This window comes from Helianthus annuus, chromosome 13 (assembly GCF_002127325.2).
Source record: "Helianthus annuus cultivar XRQ/B chromosome 13, HanXRQr2.0-SUNRISE, whole genome shotgun sequence".
Taxonomy (NCBI): Eukaryota; Viridiplantae; Streptophyta; class Magnoliopsida; order Asterales; family Asteraceae; genus Helianthus; species Helianthus annuus.
The window spans coordinates 123,224,781-123,244,685 of record NC_035445.2 but is presented as its reverse complement, the minus strand read 5'-3'; the positions used below and the strand labels follow the sequence as shown (position 1 = coordinate 123,244,685).

At 37.5% G+C, this 19,905-nt stretch overlaps 2 protein-coding genes and 1 long non-coding RNA gene across 3 annotated transcripts; all 3 read right to left on the bottom strand.

The window, feature by feature from the left end:
- Positions 1–1,077: 1,077 nt before the first annotated feature.
- On the bottom strand, positions 1,078–5,071 carry LOC118485389. The gene is made up of 2 exons (XR_004875846.1): positions 4,690–5,071; positions 1,078–1,447 (listed from the first exon to the last, which is right to left on the bottom strand). It is a non-coding gene; the product is annotated as an uncharacterized LOC118485389 (long non-coding RNA).
- Positions 5,072–5,409: 338 nt separating this feature from the next.
- LOC110899251 (heavy metal-associated isoprenylated plant protein 36) lies at positions 5,410–7,139 on the bottom strand. The gene is made up of 4 exons (XM_022146138.2): positions 6,967–7,139; positions 6,806–6,881; positions 6,419–6,682; positions 5,410–6,244 (listed from the first exon to the last, which is right to left on the bottom strand). Exons 1-4 carry the CDS (start codon positions 7,060–7,062, stop codon positions 5,775–5,777), a joined length of 906 nt encoding a protein of 301 aa, XP_022001830.1. The 5' UTR covers positions 7,063–7,139; the 3' UTR covers positions 5,410–5,774.
- Positions 7,140–7,702: 563 nt separating this feature from the next.
- Positions 7,703–19,816, bottom strand: LOC110899252 (mediator of RNA polymerase II transcription subunit 14). Its single transcript, XM_022146139.2, has 8 exons — positions 19,308–19,816; positions 16,116–17,201; positions 15,939–16,027; positions 15,057–15,231; positions 14,242–14,950; positions 12,172–13,118; positions 9,555–10,567; positions 7,703–8,670 (listed from the first exon to the last, which is right to left on the bottom strand). Exons 1-8 carry the CDS (start codon positions 19,515–19,517, stop codon positions 7,878–7,880), a joined length of 5,022 nt encoding a protein of 1,673 aa, XP_022001831.1. The 5' UTR covers positions 19,518–19,816; the 3' UTR covers positions 7,703–7,877.
- Between the last annotated feature and the right edge of the window lie 89 nt (positions 19,817–19,905).

The window sequence follows — 19,905 nt, the reverse complement described above, 5'->3', positions numbered from 1 at the left end:
ACAACACATAAGATTTGTACGAAGTGTAGCGACCAAGGGAGGAGGACAAGTGTCCTTGCCTTGAAGGGCAATTTAGTCCTTTCTCACTTAAACAACTTTTCCACTTGATTTTCAAACGGTTATAACCCTTTCATACGCTAATATTTAAAAAAAAATCACTGTATTAACGAGCATTTTATTCTCTTTAATTCGAGCACCACATTGCTATAGTTTTCTTAAAAAATACCTGACTTTGAATATCCGTTAGTTCATTATGTGATTACGTGATTTTTGAATAGCACATGACTACGTGATTTTGAATACCTATTACGTGATTACACATTTAACATAAACGATTACATGATTATATATTCAATATAAATCCATTACATGATTACACATTCAGTATGATTTGTTATAACTCATGTTATTACAATTATGCTTATTACGTAATTACACATTCAGTAATAAGAACTTGATTGTTTATGTTTTTATTACTTGATTAAATCTCTAATATACGGCATTATGTGGTTATTATAGGTTGATTTGGTTAATGTTTTGTATATAGTTTATCTTTAATACGTGATTGGACCTTAAATATTTGGTATTTCATATGAAATATTATGAATTACATGTTTTTGTTTATACGTGATTACGTAATCACTCATTGTGGTATCATATAAAATACTATAATAAAATCACGTAATCACAAAATGGGTATTCAAAATCACATACTCACATAATAATACATTGTCAGCTATTGTTACGTAATTACGTAAAATGCTTGTTAATATGGTGTAATTTAAAAAAAAAAATATTAAAATATGAAAAAGTTACGGTAGTTTGAAAATCAAGAGGGGAGAGAGTTTGTTAAGTGGGAAATGACCAGAATACCCTTTTGCTATTTGTTTCTTCAATTGTTTGAATCTCATATTTACGAAAATGCCACTGGAATACTTTGAGCCATTGATCTTGGAAGATCAATGGCTCACATACTCACGTATGCTTCGTACAAGACTCTTGTGTTGTACAGAAGCCAGCCTCTGTATGCATAACTAACCTAATTGACATTAAAGTCAACCTTAATATTTTTTAGAGTGGAAGGAATGCTTAACCCACTTGCCTTATTTATGTAACGACTCTCTCTTTCACATCAACATTTTTCATTATTTGCTACAACTTATCAAATCCCAGAAAATGGATGTGCTTCTTATACCACAACAAATTTCTAAATTAAATTAAAACAAAAACCTAACTAAATTGTGACCGGTTAGATTTGGTATTGAGCACACCCCGACCCTCCTCGCCCTCTCGGTATCATTGGCAAACCATGAACACGTCTTGTCGCCTCCCACTTGTCAATCACCACCATGCATGTACCTGGCGCAAGCCCAGGGACTGGTGTTTCCGGGTGGCCGCCCATGCCTACCACTTTTCGAGTGGGTTTGCAGAACCCTCTCCAAGCACCCTTATAATAAGTAGTACGTTTATATGAATAACATTTGCTATTGCTTTTAAAAGAAAGATATTAGTCACCGGTTATTCTTCGATTTTATAAAATTATATCTTAAATTGTATATTAAAATTTAAAGGGGTAGCTAATAATCTTTTTTACCTATAAGGTGGGGTTAACGTAAAAAGAAGGGTTTTTTTTTATGAGAAGGGTAAAAAGTGTTTTACGCCCTTAGATCTAGTAGTTAATGATTGAGATCAAAAGTGGCAAAATTGTAAATAGTGTGGTATTTTTGAGACTGGTTTGACTAGTTTAGGGTAATAATGTCTTTTTACAACATTTAATTGGTTTGACTAGTTTAGAGTAATAATGTTTTTTTACAACATTTAATTTAAAAAAAAAACATATCTCATGACAATCAAACCACGGGCAAAGTTCCACAATTCTCATTCTTTCCATCCAAAATCAGATATCATGGAACAAGATTAAAAGTTTAGATTGTGTTATAAATGTAACCAAACAAATCTTCTTCGTTCATTCTGTACTTTGAATCATCTAGGAATCGCTAAAAATTTGTTCGGCGATTTTTTTAGCGAAAAGGTTGAAGACAGCAAGATTGAAGTGTCCTAACACATCTGTGGCATCTAGTGAAGCAATTGTATTAAGATTCAAGGCATGGTGTTTTACCGTCTAGAAAAATTGATTTAAGGCGTGGTTTTTTAAACATTGACTATGACTCAAGTTATCGTGTTTTAACATCTTGAATCTGGAAACATTATATTGTGATTACATTCATCGTGAATCTGGAATAACAATACAAACATTCTTAGATGATGTTAAAACATCATGACTTGAATAAGAACACAATCATTCCAGATATTAAAATACTATAACTGTATTACGATTCAAGTCGTGTTTTTGGAATCTGAATGGTGTTTTATACCTTCAAAATAACCAAAATCATTCCAGATGTTAAAACACCATGACTGTATTAGGATTCAAGCCATTATGTTTTTTAGAATTCATATGGTGTTTTATACCAAAATCGTAAATTCAAAATTTAACAAATACAAATCAGGGTTCGCATTCCACAACCTCATTCAATTCAATTTATCATTACTAGAGTATTGCATAATTTTATTCATGAATGTCTCCGGATAACATGGTATAGTGCTAATATATCTTTCCTCTGTCCTAAAAAATCTTATAAAAAGCTTGTATATAAATATTTTAGATTAGGTTAAGTCATGTATATGAATATTAGTTTGCCGTTAAAAATAGTTTTCAATGAATAACAAGTACATAAAGTGTAAGGGGCTGTTTGGCAACATCTGAATCAATAAGTGCTGAATGAATAAGAGGTCTGAATGGTTAAGAGTAGACCTGGCAAACGGGTCGGTTCGGGTCGGGTCGGGTCATGGGTCAAAACGGGTTTGGGTCAAAACGGGTTCGGGTCCAAACGGGTCAATTACAAAAAAGGGTTGTTTTGGTTCGGGTCGGAACGGGTTCGGGTCGGAACGGGTTCGGGTCAGAACGGGTTCGGGTTGAAACGGGTTCGGGTCAGAACGGGTTTCGGGTTGGGTTGGTTAAAAATTGCTTTCTTTTAAAAAAGAGAGATTGTACTTTAAAAAAACCGAAACGAAACAAAAAACTGAGAGGATCGAAACCTATCCGAAACGAAACCGAAAAAAACATCAAAACAAAACAAAAAATAAAACGAACCGAAACGAAACCGAATAAACGACCAAACAGAAACAAAAAAACCGAAACCGAACCGAAACACAAAAAAACTGAAAAGATTGAAACCGATCCGAAATGAAACAAAAATACTGACAAAATTGAAAGCAATCCGAAACGAAACCAAAAAAATGGATCAAAACGAAATAAAAAATCAAAACCGACCAAAACGAGACAAAAAAAAAAAAAAAAAACCGAACTGAAACGAAACAAAAATGATCAAAACTGATCCGAAACGAAACAAAAAAAAACCGATTAAAACGAAACTAAAAAACAAAACTCAACCGAAACGAAACCGAATAAACTGACCAAACGGGAAAAAAAACCCAAAACCGAAACGAAACAAAAAAAAACTGAAATTATTAAAATCGATTCGAAACAAAACCGAAAAAAAACGGATCAAACATTAGCTTTAAATTTAAACTTCCAACCTAACAAAGAACCATTCGATCACTGTATGAAACAATTAACAACTTTCCCAATGATATTCATTAAACCAGCTGATTCTAGGTCATTCTTACACAGGTTATGAGCTAATAAACCAAACCAACATATCAATCAAACAACCAAACCCAACAAGTAATCAGAAAACAACATTAATACAATCAAAACCCGTTGCGATTTGAAACCCGTCCCGTGCGGAAACTCGTGTCAGCCTAAAACCCGTTGCGATCTGAAACCCGTCCTGTGCGGAAACTCGTGTCCGCCTAAAACGCGTTGCAATCCGAAACTCGTCCCGTGCGGAAACTTGTGTCGGCCTAAAACCCGTTGCGATCCGAAACTCGTCCCGTGCGGAAACCCATGTCGGCCCAAACCCGATCCGAACCGACCCGTTCCGATCCAAAACGCGTCCCGTGCCAAAACCCGTCTCGGTCCGAAACTCAATTCGCACCGGAACCGTTCTAATGCAAAACATGTTTCGTGCCGTAACCCGTCTTGTGCGGATACTTGTGCCGGCCCGAAACCCATTATGATCCAAAACATGACCCGTTTCTTTAAGGTGCTAACCCACATCGACCCATTTCTTTAAAGTTGCCGACCCGCTTTGACCCGAAAATAAAAAGATAGAATTTCAATTGACCCGTTGTGACCCGTTTAGTTAAAATATCTTACCCAAACTAACCCATATAATTTTAAAAAGCAACCCAAACCAACCCACTTGAAAGCCTTTGGGTCAAGATTGCCACCTCTAGTTAAGAGGCTCTGAACCAATAAGTGCTGAACCAGTAAAGTGCTGTTTGGTTGCACCTCTGAATGACTGTGTAAAATGACATTTTTACCCCTCTGATAGATCAAATATACAGCTTCAAAAATGTCCATTTAAACTACCCAATTTACTCTTATCAGCAATTAAACCTTCAACACAAACTATATACAAATTTCCAACACAGAAACTAACCAATGACCACGAACCCTAACTTTGGAAGTACGAAACATCGGGTTGGAATATAAATAGCAGTGAAGTATTAGAGAAACGAAATCAGAGAATTCAAAGTGTATAATAAATCAGAGAAACGAACCCTAAATAGGTCGCCAGTGGAAGAAGGTCGGCTGTGCACCTCCGATTGAGGGGGAGGGCGCTGCAGAGAGGAGGAGGTAGAAGGTGGAAGAAGCTCGGCTGTGGACCTCCGATTGAGGGGGAGGCGCTGCAGAGTGGAGGAGGTAGAAGGTGGAAGAAGCTCGGCTGTGGACCTCCGATTGAGGGGGAGGCGCTGCAGAGTGGAGGTGGTAGGCGGTGGTAGAAGATGAGGAAGAATGTGAGGGATATTGAAGTCTAACGTTCATTCAGAGATGGGTCAGACTCCACACAATGTATGACCCGGTCAGAGGGTAATAAGAGGTTGGGTAAGTGTTAAGAGGCATGAAACAAACAATCTGAAATCTGACCCAGACATGAAGTAATAAGAGGCCATTAAGTATTAAGTGGCAAACAAACAGGCCCTAAATGTTAGATACACGAAATTTCATAATCTCAAACATACTAGCTATTTTGATTGGATATAACTATTTGTAATCATATATAATTAAAAATTAAAAATATCAATCACATTCAAATAAAAGGAACATGAAAAAACTAGAGTAAACTACGATTTTAACCCCTGTGATTTATACCACTCTTACCTTATTAGCCTAAAAAGAATTTTTTTTTATATTTGTGCCCCAACCTCAATTTATCTCAACTATTTTGGCCCTATGATGACTTTGCAATAATATTCAAATAAAGGACAACTCATACATGGTTACATTTGAGTTTTGAACGACGTATATTATCATAAAAAGTTAAAAACTACACTAGCAACATGCTAGGGGATACACCACGAGTATATATCATCCTACACGAGATTAGAAAAGTTAAAATTACACCATTCTACCCGCACAATACGTAGATTCTTAGCACTATTCGACACTCATACGTATCTTCAACCAATCTCTAGATAAACGGATTCTTGTTGTTGAATACTTTTTTCATTCCGGACACGCCAAATGAACCAACAACTTGCGAAAAATACCGCCTTCAAAACATTCTTACGGGGAGATTAGGGGAATAATTAATAACACCTCTCTAACCGTCGACCCAGACGGGGAGGAACATTGCCTTACATAGTTACATAATATAACATCCATATGGATTTTCATCACTAAGTATCTCAAATGTATCGGACGGACGAGATGACATTACGTAGCCATCATCATCCTCCGTGTAATCATACGTGTATGGCGTCGTAGGAATATAGTACGCATGACCACTGTTTCCACTCGGGTGCGCCTCATTGTAACATACAGCGTAAGCTGGACCAGCATGCACCGGATACGAGTTGCCACGTGGAGAGCCGAGATGCATTCGATCAACCACTTGAGTAGTCCCCGGTTCTGGAGGTACCAATCCAGTGTCTGCTGGTCCACCAGGAGCCTTTGCTGCACCTGAACTCTTTTTTTTCTTCTTCTTTTTCTTTTTCTTTCCACCTTGCCCTCCTCCGCCACCGCCACCGCCACCACCACCCATTTGATCACTCGCCTGAGCTGGAATATTCTGCGGGACACCGGCGAACTTTACCGATGGACCACCGCTTTTACCTGCAGTAACGGAACTAGAACTTTTAAAACTTTTTAGTCAGAGGTCATCATAGGTTTTCTTTTTCAACTTATGTTCTTTAAAAATATCATATTTCTATATATATAAATCTAAAAAGTTTTGGTGATCAGAGGGTCAGCGGACCCTCTTGACCCCCTTGGTTCCGCCGTAGTTACCTGGAGTGTTTCCATTCTCATTTGGTCCAGTTGGGGGGTGATTATTATTAATATTATTGTTATTGTTATCTTCTTCATCACTGCTGCTTTCAAACCCTTTACTCTCGCCGGAGACAGGCATCTTCTCTTTTTTGGCGGGGTTTTCCGGCCACTTCTCGGCATGCTTTCCGGTCTTTACCAGCTTCTTTATAAGTGCATCCACTTCAACGTTGCCTACAACTGTAACTTTATGCTGCTTGGAATCAATATCAATGATATACACACCTGCAAAACTAAAGTTTTCTTTGCTCAGAAACACAAAAATACTTTTTTTCAGAACCAATATTATATTATGTTGATAACAACTGCAAGAACCATATAAATCACTTGTAGCTTTTGCTTAAATACCTTCAATGGTTTGGAGGACTTTCTTAACTTTTCGCTTGCAACCAACACAGTGAATGGAGACTTTGAGAACCCATGTCTGCAAGAACATGCATGAGGCAAAGATCATAACTAAAGTTGATAATATTATATATGTAATATGTAAGGTTGGTAACTTATATCACCTTATATTTTAGGATTGGTGCGTTGTGTTCTTCATGCGGCTGCGGCTGCAGCTGCTGCGTCGGAGGTGGTGGTGATTGTGGTGGTGGTGCATCCATGAAAGATTGAAGGTTAGAATGAATATTGTGGATAACAAATACTAGTGTTTATAATTTATCTCCACTAAAGAGTTGATGCGATGTTGATAATGGCATTAGATGCTCTTTATGTCTCATGTTATGCCTTGTTGATATTCCAGGGTCTTTTTTTCTCATAACTTTGTTCGTATGTTTGTGTCGGCTGCCAATGTATAATTTACACTTATATACGATGGCATTATGTCTTTAACATTAACATAGCATAATTAAGATCATGTTTTGTAACAATTACTAAAAAATGAGTATCATCCACCTCACTAAGGATGAGCAAATGGTATCAGGTACCAATTCAATACATTCCATACCGAGCATTTTTGGTAACGGTACGATTTTTTGCTATTTTCAAGATCAGTAAATTCAGTGCCGATCCTAGAGGCTAGATTAGACGTAATGTTTGAATAGTAGGCCATATGGATAAGGTTCAAAATCGAATGCTACAATGTATATATTACCCAAGTATACATTGTAATTAAATAATAAATAATAAATTAGCCGAACCAGAGTTTAGAAAACCCCTCACAATCCGAGCTCGAGCTTTGGATATACAGTCCAAAACAAGCTCAAGCTCTACGAAGCTAAACGTACTGCGCTCGAGCTTCTCTTGAAATAATGCACTGAAACCACTATTTGTTATTGTTCAGAAGATGAAGACAATGTTTATAAGAACACAAAATAACACTTCCTGATCTGTACAAAGGGAAAACTTTAACCTAAAAATACTACATATAATGATCCCCAAAACAAATACCACCAACTATAAATAACCACAAGTCAAGTCAAGTCGAGTTGGCTCCGGCAACACCGCCTCCGCCAGTACGCAACCCTTGAAGACAATTGTGTAGCGTCTTCTGCACATTATCCGCCACCGTTCTCAATCTCCCTTGATTCAAATCTCCACCCGAAGACCCGTCCACTGTCCGAATCACTCTCTGTTTACAAAGCTCCCAGTCTTCAACCCGAAGCCAGCACGACATCCCACCGTGGCTGCCTTCCATTCCAAGAAAACACACATTAGGGTTTTCACCAAACGAATACTTCAACCTCACGGAAACACAGTACGGCAACCACGCAGCACCACCGGCAGCGTTAATGTGAGGTATGTGTGCGGGGTCAAGAACGACGGTCAACCCAAAGTCAACAGCATTATGAGGGCGGTCATAGTGAATATTACTTTTTGAAGCTGATGAGTTTTCCAAACTTCCGTCTGTAACTAATCCCGTGTGATTTTCAAGGCATAACTCGATTCGTGATCTTTGTGCCGGTGGAATATCACTGCCTTGGGCCTGAGCTAAACCTTTTTTCCATGCTATTAGTTTCAAGAATTCTCGCAAAACGGAAATTGGTAATGTGAGAAGAGTGATGAACGATGCAACACGGGATGCATCGTACGGTTCAGATGCAACACGGCGGCTGAAGTAGTCGCATATTTCACTTATTTCAGTTTGACTTAATTCGTCTTGACCGGTTACCGAGGTGTTCTGCTGTTGCTGTGCGTTATGAAATCGTTTTACGCTAAGAACCTGGAGAAGAAGTTGAACTCTGTGAACACTAACCGCAAATACGTATCCCCTGCATCAAAAAATCTAATTAAGACGTAGCAATTCGGGAGCGTTTACTTGTAAACAGGTCAGTTTGGATAGCGTTTTTTTCTCTAAACGCTCAAACAGGTTAAATCTGAATTTAAAAAATATAGCTAAAAGAAAACGGGCCAAAGGTAACCCAAAGTCTGAAACTGTATTTTTACTGTATGGAACTCGCAAATCAATTTAGTCAAAATATGATATTATTATTGAAAAGGTAAATTGACATTTTCGTCCCCGAGGTTTGGTCACTTTTGTGATTTCATCCAAAGATTTGTTTTTCCGCATCTGGATCCAAAAGGTTTGAAACTTGTCATTTTCATCCAACTCATTAACTCCATCCATTTTTTTCCGTTAAATGAGGGACATTTTTGTCTTTTTAGACATTTTTTGCGATGATTAAAAGGGTTTGGGATGGGAGAAGTCAAACAGAGGTGACTTTTTATAGTGTTTTTTATTTTAATAAAAATGTCTGAAAAGACTAGAAAAGGCCCCTCATTTAACGAAGAAAAAAGGATGGAGTTAACGAGTTGGATGAAAATGGCAAGATTTCAAACCTTTTGGATCCAGATGCGGAAAACCAACCTTCGGACGAAAGTTGCAAAGTGGCCAAACCTCAAGGACAAAAATGACATTTTACTCTTATTGAAATAATATAATTTTAAAAGTGTATTTCTAGTCAACCAGCCCTAACTGATCCATTTCAACCCTCATAGTACTCGGTGACCCATTATCCAATCTGCCCGACCTGCCCATTTTGCCATCTCTAATTATATTTATTGCAAAGATCAACTATTATTTCATGTTAAACACGCAAAACGGGCAGGTCGAGTAACAGGTCAAAACATAATTAATTTACGATTATACTCTTACCCCACGAAGAAGCGCAAGGCCGGCTGCTCCTGATCCAAATTCAAGAGTGCACCTTCATTATCTTTAAGAATCGATCCAAGGATTTCCTTCAAGAGTTCCGGTAATTGCGCAAAAAGCCATAATACACCAAGATATTTCAAAATGCCTCTAAGAACCTTTTTGAGAGCAACAAGAGGGACCCACCCGCCACCATAACCCCCATCATCTCCAAGCCCGATAATAGCGGTATTAAGCTCTCCTCTAACATGAGCAGGAACAACTGTACCAGGTGCTCTACGAACTAAAGGTGAATTCGGCGACGCTGACATGGCATTTGTAGCACGGTTAAAACCAACGGGTTGGCTTCCTGGGCGAGACATTGTAGGACCCGCAAGGCCGACTCGGTTGCCGTTGGCGGTCGAGAGTTGTGGACTGGAAGATGCGACTGAATTGTTGGAATTAGTTGGTCCAACCGTAGATTGACCACCGGTGAAATTCGGGTCTAACCCGTTCAACTCCTGAGCAACATGTTCCATAATGAAGGGACGAAACTGTGGACAAGGTAATGACCCTCCAACTGTTGGACCGCCTTTTGGCGGTGTTGCAGGTTGTAACCAAACTTGATCGCCAGCAAAACACCTCATGTCAACCGCAAAATGTTTCCGGTATATTATCCGAATCCAATAGGGACCACGAAGAACAAATGAGACATCAATTGGCAATAGTGAACTAGGAACGATTCCTGGGCCACCTCGCCCAGCCACAGTAGCAGCAGTCAACATGGCGGATGCACCAGGATTCGCACCAGAACCGGGACCGTGAACAGCATTCGGGTTCGAACCATTTGGCATCTGCCCGTAAGCGTTTGGTTTTGATAGTGTTGAGACAGATGAAGCAGCACCAGGAACCCCGGAAACTGGAGCAGCCCGTGCAGGACGTGTTGCAGCAGCAAGAGCGTGTAAGGGTCCCGCGGTAAGCCGAATGCAGTCCAAAAGAGATGAAACTTCTGTCCCGTTGATGAAATCCTCTAAAAACTGAATAAAGAATTACTCTATGTACACTTTGAAAGTTAAACGAATAGTAAAATTATTATTATTTAATTCAGTAATTATTTTTTAACATATTTTGTTTTTCTCTTATAACTTTTATAATTTAAGATACGATATTTTATAAAGTTCTGATTATTCCGTTGCAACATGCTAATTTTTGTCTACATCTTGATATAAATATTGTTTCAAACCGAGTTGTGGAGAGTAATGTACAACTAATAAAAGCATTATTACTCTATATACAATTTTAAACTTAAATGAATAGTAAAACTTACTTATTTATTTCTGTAATTAGTTTTGAACATATTTTCTTTTTCTCTTACAAATTTTAAGATATGATATCTTATACAGTTCCGATTATGCCACTGCAACGTGCTAGCTTTTATCTACGTCTTGATATAAAATTTGTTTAAAACCGAGAATTTGTTTAAAACCGAGTGGTGGATGGTAATGTACAAGTTATTGAAGCACAAATGTGCATGTCATCAAAGTTGACCCATGGTTTAGTTTTTTTGTTGTATAAAGTGATGTCGTTTACCTTTTACGTCATTCTATAATATAATATAACGCGTTGTAAAATTCCAAACATACCGTTACGGCTTATTTTCATCTACATTTCAATAAAAGGTTTGTTTAAAGTCAAATGGGTCGAACATATTTGATTATTTTTACCGTGACGAACCGAACCGATATCGCCTTGGCATCGGTTTCGGAACCGGCAGCATTCGTAATTATTATTACTTTTAAACGAACTTTGCTTTCACTTACAACTTTCAACTTATAATTTTTATAAAGCTCCCAGGGTGTCGTTGCAATGTGCTTATTTTTATCTGTGTCTTGATATAAGTTTGTTCGAACAAGTCATCAAAGTTTTGTAGGTTTTTTTCTTCATTTTTCTCTTATGATTTTTCGTTTTTTACTTTTTCTTAAACGAATATTTAAAGTTCGTTTTTTATTTCTAAAGGTTTACTTTTACAATGACGTAGCTTTTTCGTGATTTACCAATATGTCGTCATCACGTAAATATTCAACACCACACCGCAGCAATGCATGGTAGCTCCCGCTAGTTTTAATCAATCAACCAGTGAAGACATGATAAAAGAAAAAAGAAACCCAATGTACTTTCTGAGTTCTCACATATTAGTCCCTGAACTTTTTTTACATAGGTAAATCCTTAAATTTTGTTGAGAGTTACCAAAAATATGTGTATTTGTTAAAATTTTTGTTAAGTGGGCAAATCAAAGAAAACCTAACCAACTTTCCTATTTTTAACAGGTAAGAACCTTAATGTCTTTTAACTTGATTAACTCCCTTAACTTGTTGAAAACATACATATAAGCATTTTACCACTATTAAAAGTTGAACATTGACATGGATACCATGTATTTGTTATTTTATGACATGATATATGGGTAAATTTGTTATTTTAAAGTTTAATTCCATTCTATTACTTTATGTGGAAAAACTCAAAAAAAAAAAAAAAAAAAAAAAGAAGAAGAAGAAGAAGAATTTCATAACCATAAAAATCCATTTTATGTCAATTAAAATGCATTACATTTAAGTAGTAACTTTAAAAGTTCAAAACATACCTTGGTATGAGGCCAAAGTTGGTCAGGTGACACATGCATCGTGCAGCCACTTTTACCCGATTCCCATTCAACAACAAAACGAGCAAGAACCCCTGAAACTCCCGAACCAAAACTAAACCACAAACTCATTAATCCAACAGCCTCGATTTTAAACGCCTTCCTCATTTGTTCAGAGTATCTAATGTCACCATTGGACCGACTTTCTTCTGTTTTCTCATCAGGTCTAACAATCAGTAATTTCCTCATTCCTAAAGCAAATGTCCGGGCATTAAACAACCGCTGAATGTCCGCAACCATCTTTTTAACACTATCGACTTCAACGGAATTATAAGTCAAAACAACCCCATCTGCATCATAACGAATATGAGAATCTATATCAGATGTGTTAGCAATCCTGACATTAGATCCCCACGGAGTGCTAGTGCTTCCCTTTTGAAGGTCAAACAAGTCAATGAAATGTTGGTCGCTAATTTTGACATCCCAATACATGCTGCCAGGTTTCCCGAGTCTTAAACATATATGTTCCCATGTATCGTTACTTGCAAATGGGACTTTGAACCATATGTTTGAAGATGGGGTTCTTAAGCCTGCTTCTTCTGCATATGGAATGTCGAGCGCGTCCATTTGACTAGTCAACCGAGCATGTTTGATGCAGAGTGAACAGTGTCTGACCACGTGTAAAAGAGCAGACACGTATATACTTGATGCTGCGTCGCCTTTATTTGCTTCTGCTATAAGATTCACATAACTGTATTTTTCAACATTGCTTACACTGCCCAACTGATTTTGTGTAGAAGTTGTGTTTGTGAGTTTTCTTCTTTTGGAGGTTTGCTCGAGTATGTTTTGGGACTTGAGTGACGGAAGTAAGTTTAACATGTCCGATAATGTTCGTTTTCTTGATCCATTTTCTCTGGAGATATGAGTGATGTGGGAATCTGGTGTTGAATCTGAAAAAAGAACGTATTTCATGTAAACTGCAAGAGAAAATTCATTGCTAATATTGTAAAGTAAAATTAATATGGTAGGTGAAAAGAATTATACTTTCAGTTCTAACTAGAGGTGACAATTTCGACACATTTTTTCTTATTAAAATCTTACCCAATATATGCCTGTTTAACCATCTCTATCTGCAACCAACAAGCTAGATCTGGATTCCAAAGTGTTTTTAAACTGTTTTAGTAATGTATATTGTCATAAAAATGATTTAGAAGGCTCTGTGCACTAAAGAGGCTTTGGACGACTTATCACTTACCTACTAACCTAAAAATTTAAGTTTCATCCATTTCACCGGTCAACCAAAATGAGTTAATGACCCATTGGGCATTTATGGGTAAATTAGTATTTTGACCCGTCGACTCGAACTTATACCGTCAAATATTTGACCTAACTCGTTTTGGAACAAAATTTACGTCAAAACGTCGATCAACTGAAAAGGCACATGAAAATAAGCACGAAAATGTATTATATTTGACCTGACTCATTACAGAGAAAATTTACGTCGAAACATAAACCAACTTGGATTTATAACGAAACGTACTTAAAAATAAGCACGTAAAAAATAGTGTTTTTTTACGTTAAATGGTACCACGGGTTGCAGCGAAGTCATTACGTAAGGTAACTCGAATTTATACCGCCTAGTGAAAACGTGTTATATTTGACCCGACTTATTTCCGAACAAAACGTAGATCAACAAAAACGTACATAAAAATAAGCACGAGAATGTATTGTATTCGACTCACGTACATAAAAATAAGCACGTAAAACTCAAAGGGTCAAAATGACATTTTACAAAGTTTTTAGAAAGCTGAGGAGGTGTAAGTGGCAATGCTAAAAGTTAAAGGGTTGAATACACAAAAGGAAAAAAAAACATGGGTTGGATGACATTGTTGTAAATTTGACAGAAAAAAAAATAAAAATAGAGGATGTGCCTTAGTTACTATTCCTAAGACACCCTCTTTAGTTATATTAATAAAATAATTATAATTAATAATAATAATAATAATAACAATAACAATAACGGGTAGATTAAAAGATTGAATCTATTAGATCAAGTGACTTAAAATGAACAACCTGAAGTTGAAGCAGGGTTTCTGAAAGCATTTCCTCTTGCACTTGCGGCAGAAACACGAGGTCCACCTGTGATATAAGAACCAACTTCAACAGAATGTGGAGACCCAGAAGCCAAATCTTGATCGGACTTCGAAGCAGCCATCTTCTTCATGGTTGTGCTTCTAGAAGTGATTGAACTGGTGGAACCAGACGCTACCCAACCCTTGTAATTACTCATAGGATACAACGAACCGTTCCAATTTGGATTGTCAATATGAGAACTCATTGCTCCAGACGCATGATTGTAACTCTGGACAGAAAAGGAAGAAGCAGAGGATCGTCTCTCTTGCTCGAAGATTTCATCCACAAGTGAAGAAAAACCAGATAGACCGGAACTTTCGACAACCAAATCAGAAAGAAGACTACGATCAGAAGAACTATTTGCGGAGGACGTCGGGGCGTTATAATCAAGAAGGCTTAAATTGGGTTCGCCTTCAAGCATATGCTTATGACTTATATCAACATTTTTAACTCGGGTAACAGATGAGTCAGGTTTTCCCGATTGATCCGGCTGAGTTTCTAACAACTTAAAAAGAGGTCTAAAGTCTTCTTCAAGTTGCATCAGCAGGAAATACGAGCTCCCACAATCAGGAAATCCCAAAAGAAGCATGTTGGAACCGTTTAAGGCGTGTTTTGGCACCTTCACAGGTGAAAATCCATGTTCATACACCTGCAAGAATATGTGATTTATCATTTATGATGGAACTTCTAAGATAATACATTCAACCTTCAGATAATTCAAAATTTCTTATAAAACAATAGTTGTTACTTCTTACCTGAAGGCCTAAAAACCTCCCGATACATGCAAATAAATGTAATAAACTTTTGCTTCTCAAGCTTATAAATGCTTCAGCTGCAGTCATACTTCCCTGGTTTAATGCTTCCTCACATTCTCTTAGTGATGAAGATGCGATGATATTTCTTGATGAATGAAGAAGATATCGCCCGGTCCTGTAAGTTACAAGAAAAACACTTTTTACTATGACATTTATCTTCAGCCACACAATAAAAAAACATGTAGAAAAGTACCTTTGGAGATAACTAAATAAACTCATTTATCCAAAGAAACAACAGATGTAGGTACAAGGTAATAGGCATACTATTATTGTGTTTTATATAAATAATAACTAAACAAGTGAACAGGAACCGTGAAAAGAGTCCCTACTTAAGTGACGCCTTTTTAGTTAAATTTCAGCCAAGCGAATTATCTATACTGAAGAATGTCAGCAGCAAACACGTGTTAAATCACATTTAAGAACTCATCAGCATTCAGTGAAGATGTAGCAAGAGGTAAAGTACACAGATCGTCCCTGTGGTTTACCAAAATTTTGGATTTGGTCCCTAGCTTTCCGAAACTACACGGATGGTCCCTGTGGTTTGCACTTCGTAATGCATTTAGTCCCCAGCCAACAAATCTAAAGGTTTAAAGAGGTCTAAGTTAGGGACTAAATGGGTTATAAAGTGCAAACCATAGGGACCATCCATGTACTTTTGGCAAAAGTTGGGGACTAAATGCGTTACAAAGTGCAAACCAATGGGACCATCCGTGGACCACATCCAAAATTCTGGAAAAACATAAGGACTATCCGTGTATTTTACTCTATGGCAAAAATAATACATCGAACATACATATGTATATACATGGGTTGAAGTAAGACCTTATATTTATTCCAAGTGTAAAAAACGATGAGCCAAAGGCACGGACTCGCAACACTTCCTCCTGCCCATCTGAATCCAAATTGTCATCCTGCAGAGAGAAATTTAGTACATTATTCATCAATAAAACGAGCATAATCAACTGTATAAGCCATGAAAAGTCAAACCACAATACTAACTTTATTGAATTCAGCACCACGTTGATCAACTTGGCGGTGAAGAATAACATCACCCCCGCTTCTATAAATATGACTATTTCGCCCTAACTCTTTGTAGATTTCAAGCAGGCGAGTATACTTATTACAGCAAATAGCTCTTAGTAGCAATTTTTCAACATCAATACAGCTATGGTCAACTGAAAATTCTGCCTCCCTATTGGTTACAGGATCGATGACAAATGAGCTGTGGATACACTTTATCTGCAGATCGGGCCCCGGTTCGATCTTGATAAACGGACATGATACTGAGTCTGATGTTCCAGGGTTTTTATCACAATCCAACCAGTAAATAATCTTTAATCCAGGTGTCCGTAAACCACCCGAATCTGTTTCTCCATCTTGACTTACTTGCATAGGACCAGCAGCGTTACTTTGACTTTGACCCGAATTACCATCAGATATGAGCTCAAACCGAATTGCATCTTTCCATCTACCTACCCTAATTTCTCGAACTTGTCTTATCACAGTGTCCATAATAAGAGCTACACAAAATTCATGTAAAATGGAATACAAAATTGCGAAAGGAGTATCGGAAGCAGCCATTCTACGTTCTAAATCATCTCCAAGAACAAACCGTCTAGTTTCTTCGAGTTTCACCGGACCACTTTTTTCACCAACGAGTATCTCCAAATGCAATATTCTCCACATTGATAGGTGCCCACGATAACCAAGTGTTAACAATACGTTAAACTCTCCTGGAACACAAAGATTTACGGTGCCGTCAAAGATTTTAACCTCGGAGAACTCTTTGGGAAGTGTGGTTTCGAGTAATTTCGATCTAACAATGGTATCGAGTTTCTTCAGCACCGGTTTTTGCTGTTTTTCAGTTAATGAGCTTTGAATGCCTACATCTTCTGTGCATTTTGGTAACCGCTGGTAAGTGCCGGTAAGAAGAACTTCAATGGCAGATGGAACATCGTAAATTGGAGCACGAGCTTGTTGTAGTCCCTCATGCATGAAAAACATATTATCTGCAGCTTGAGTGAAACATGTTTCATGACTTGATAGGGTTGATGCAAGTTGTTGGCAATATTGTATTAGTGGTACCTGCATATCATAGGGCAGTATTTTTAAATTTTAAAGAATAAGCTTGGTATTCATTCATAGCATAATCGATAAAGGTAATAGCCCCCTCCATTCTATATTATTTGTACAAATTAGAATTTTCAGCGTTGAGCCTTATACCTGCCAGATTGAGGTTATTATGAATTTTAAGAGCGCTTTTCCTAATTCAATTGTTCTATTGTGTAGTTTTAAGTAAAAATGTTTTTTTATCAAAAAAGAAATTGCACTTCAAAAGTATGTTGTTTGACACTTTATGTGAAAACAGGTTATTAAATGTACAAAGAAGAATGATTCTATGAGTGCATGTATAATGTAAGTGCTAATGATACTAATTACGACCTTCTTACACGATATACAACATTACAACTTGTTTTCTTATTCTTTTCAGCCATTAAGACAACTATTTCAGATAATCATTTCCAATTTCAAGAAAAACATTTTGAGCAAAAATAGTGAATTGAGCATTCAAAGTAAAGATTCAACTACTAACTGTTTGCATCTAGCTGACCAGTTTTCCATTATTCAAAGGTCGCATGGGGGGTAAGTAATTATTATTTTTTTTTAAGATTTGTATTTCAGCCTCTATCTATAACTATGTTGTCAAAGGCGTAAGGCGCACTTAAGGCGCATATGTCAGGCTCTGGGCGCTCACATGTTTAAAGACCGTGCCTTTTCTCACCCGCACCTGGCTCTGGGTGCTCGCCTGAGCAGCGTTTTCCAGAAAAAAACCCATATTCTCGCCTGAGCCACCACCAGGCGCTATACTCGTGCCTCGCTGCGCCCGGTCGCCTAGGCACGCACCTCACATGCTTTTGACAACATAGATCTATAGGAGACCTTTCAAACTCTCAACAAACATACGCAATCACTGGATCTCAACATCGACTCTCAACAACACATGCCAATAATCTTCAGGTTAGTTCATGCATGCCAATAAAAGAAGGTTGATCGATGAAGATTCCGATGAAGACCTAATGAACAAAGGTGGAGATCCTCTCGTGTTTGAAGTTGATAACGAGTCCGATGGTTGAATGTTTTAAGACTTTGGTACTTTGGTTTTTTGGTTGTTGTTTTGAATGTTTGAATTTGAAACTTTTGTTTTTTGGGTTAATGTTTTGCTTTTATATGATGAATTTGGTACTTTGGTTTTGTTTTAAGATATATTTTTATATAATTATGTTACTTGCACTTTTTTTTCGGACCCATGCTTTGTGGTTCTAGTTATTTTTTTTCTAATAACTAAGGTTAGTTTAGTAATTTCACATAGACTTAACTGAGAAAACTAACCCCCGTCCACTTCAGGGACTATCCGAGTAACAACCGAACAAACCACAGGGAGCATGCGTGTAATTTTATAAAGTTGGGGACTAAAGGTGAAATTTTAACGAACCACAGGGACTATCCAGGCATTTTACTCTAATAATAATAATTACTTGCCCCCACGCGCATTAAATGCCTCGGAACCCGAAGCGGTGTTTTCCCGCCCTGCGCCTAGGCGCGCCTGGGAGCTCGCTTTAATAACTATGATTTCAAAACAATCACACATCACACAACTTAACACATCATCAAATCATCAATTCATTCACAACTCAGTGCATACCCCTAAACTAAAAACTCTCCATCTTCCTCTTCACCAAGGCCTTATTAACCAGTAAATGTTCCCAAACTTGTTCTGTCACACACTCACACTATCAAAACAAATTTTGCTATTGTATATTAAAACAAAGAATCCATCATAGTATCATCCCCATTATTCAACCTTCTATATGGTAACTCCTACTAAACCCTAACATCTCATTCTAGACCACAGCAAGTCCCCTAAACAAACATTACAACCTACCGCTTAAACCGTATCACTGACCTTCCCCACTCTTACAAACTCTTCTCTATTTCCAAACACATAATCAAACACAATTTTCACCATCAAAACTTCATATAACATCCACATTGTCTGCATCACAGAATCTAACACATTCCCTTAAACTAAAACAAATCTCTTACATAAAGGACGATGTATCACATTCACATTATTATTATTATCATAAACAATTGAACATCACAAACAAACAAATAACACAAAACACAAACCTGCTGACACCACTGAGCAAGAACATTCAATCTCAGCATCCTCTGCTGAGTCTTCACCAAATACTTCAATATACTAATCTTCTTCTCCGAATCAGACATATCAGCACCTTTCGATTTCTCCACCAATTCCTTCAACGAAAGGTACGATTCCTCAACCGCTCTACTCACTAACGTCGTAAATTCCACCGATTCTTGCCCTAATTCCGCCATTATAACTCTATACCAACAATTAACTTTCTCCTTACAGAAATTATTGATAAAATTTAACGGTTAATTGAATGCATATTGATTTAATTGAACTTAGGGTTTCAAATTAGGGTTTGAAATTAGCGAAACGAATCGTTTCTCGTGTTATTGTTCGACCGATCGGAGAAGACCGCCGATTAGAGACTGCCGGATGTGCCGCCGTGAGCCGCTCCGGCGCCGCCGTGTGGTTCCGCCGTGAATCTGGGGGTTTGGTACGGTTGTGATGGCGAAGAATGTGCGTATATGCGAGAGATGTGTGTATAAATAAGTAAGATGAAAGAACTAAAAAAGGGAAAACTGGAGGTATGAATTGTTAAAAGTAGCCCTAGACTATTGAATGGTTATAAGTTTT

Bases quoted from the DNA above. Each gene is read 5' to 3' on its own strand.
- LOC110899252 (XM_022146139.2), bottom strand. From the start codon at position 19,517: ATGGCGGAATTAGGGCAAGAATCGGTGGAATTTACGACGTTAGTGAGT. The intron at 13,119-14,241 runs GTTGTTCATTTT...TTCTTTTTTCAG, and splicing joins AAACCCTGCTTCAACTTCAG to ATTCAACACCAGATTCCCAC. The intron at 10,568-12,171 runs GTATGTTTTGAA...TTCTTTATTCAG, and splicing joins AACTTTGGCCTCATACCAAG to TTTTTAGAGGATTTCATCAA.
- LOC110899251 (XM_022146138.2), bottom strand. From the start codon at position 7,062: ATGGATGCACCACCACCACAATCACCACCACCTCCGACGCAGCAGCTG. The intron at 6,882-6,966 runs GTGATATAAGTT...ATGTTCTTGCAG, and splicing joins CACCAATCCTAAAATATAAG to ACATGGGTTCTCAAAGTCTC. The intron at 6,245-6,418 runs GTAACTACGGCG...CCGTTACTGCAG, and splicing joins TGAGAATGGAAACACTCCAG to GTAAAAGCGGTGGTCCATCG.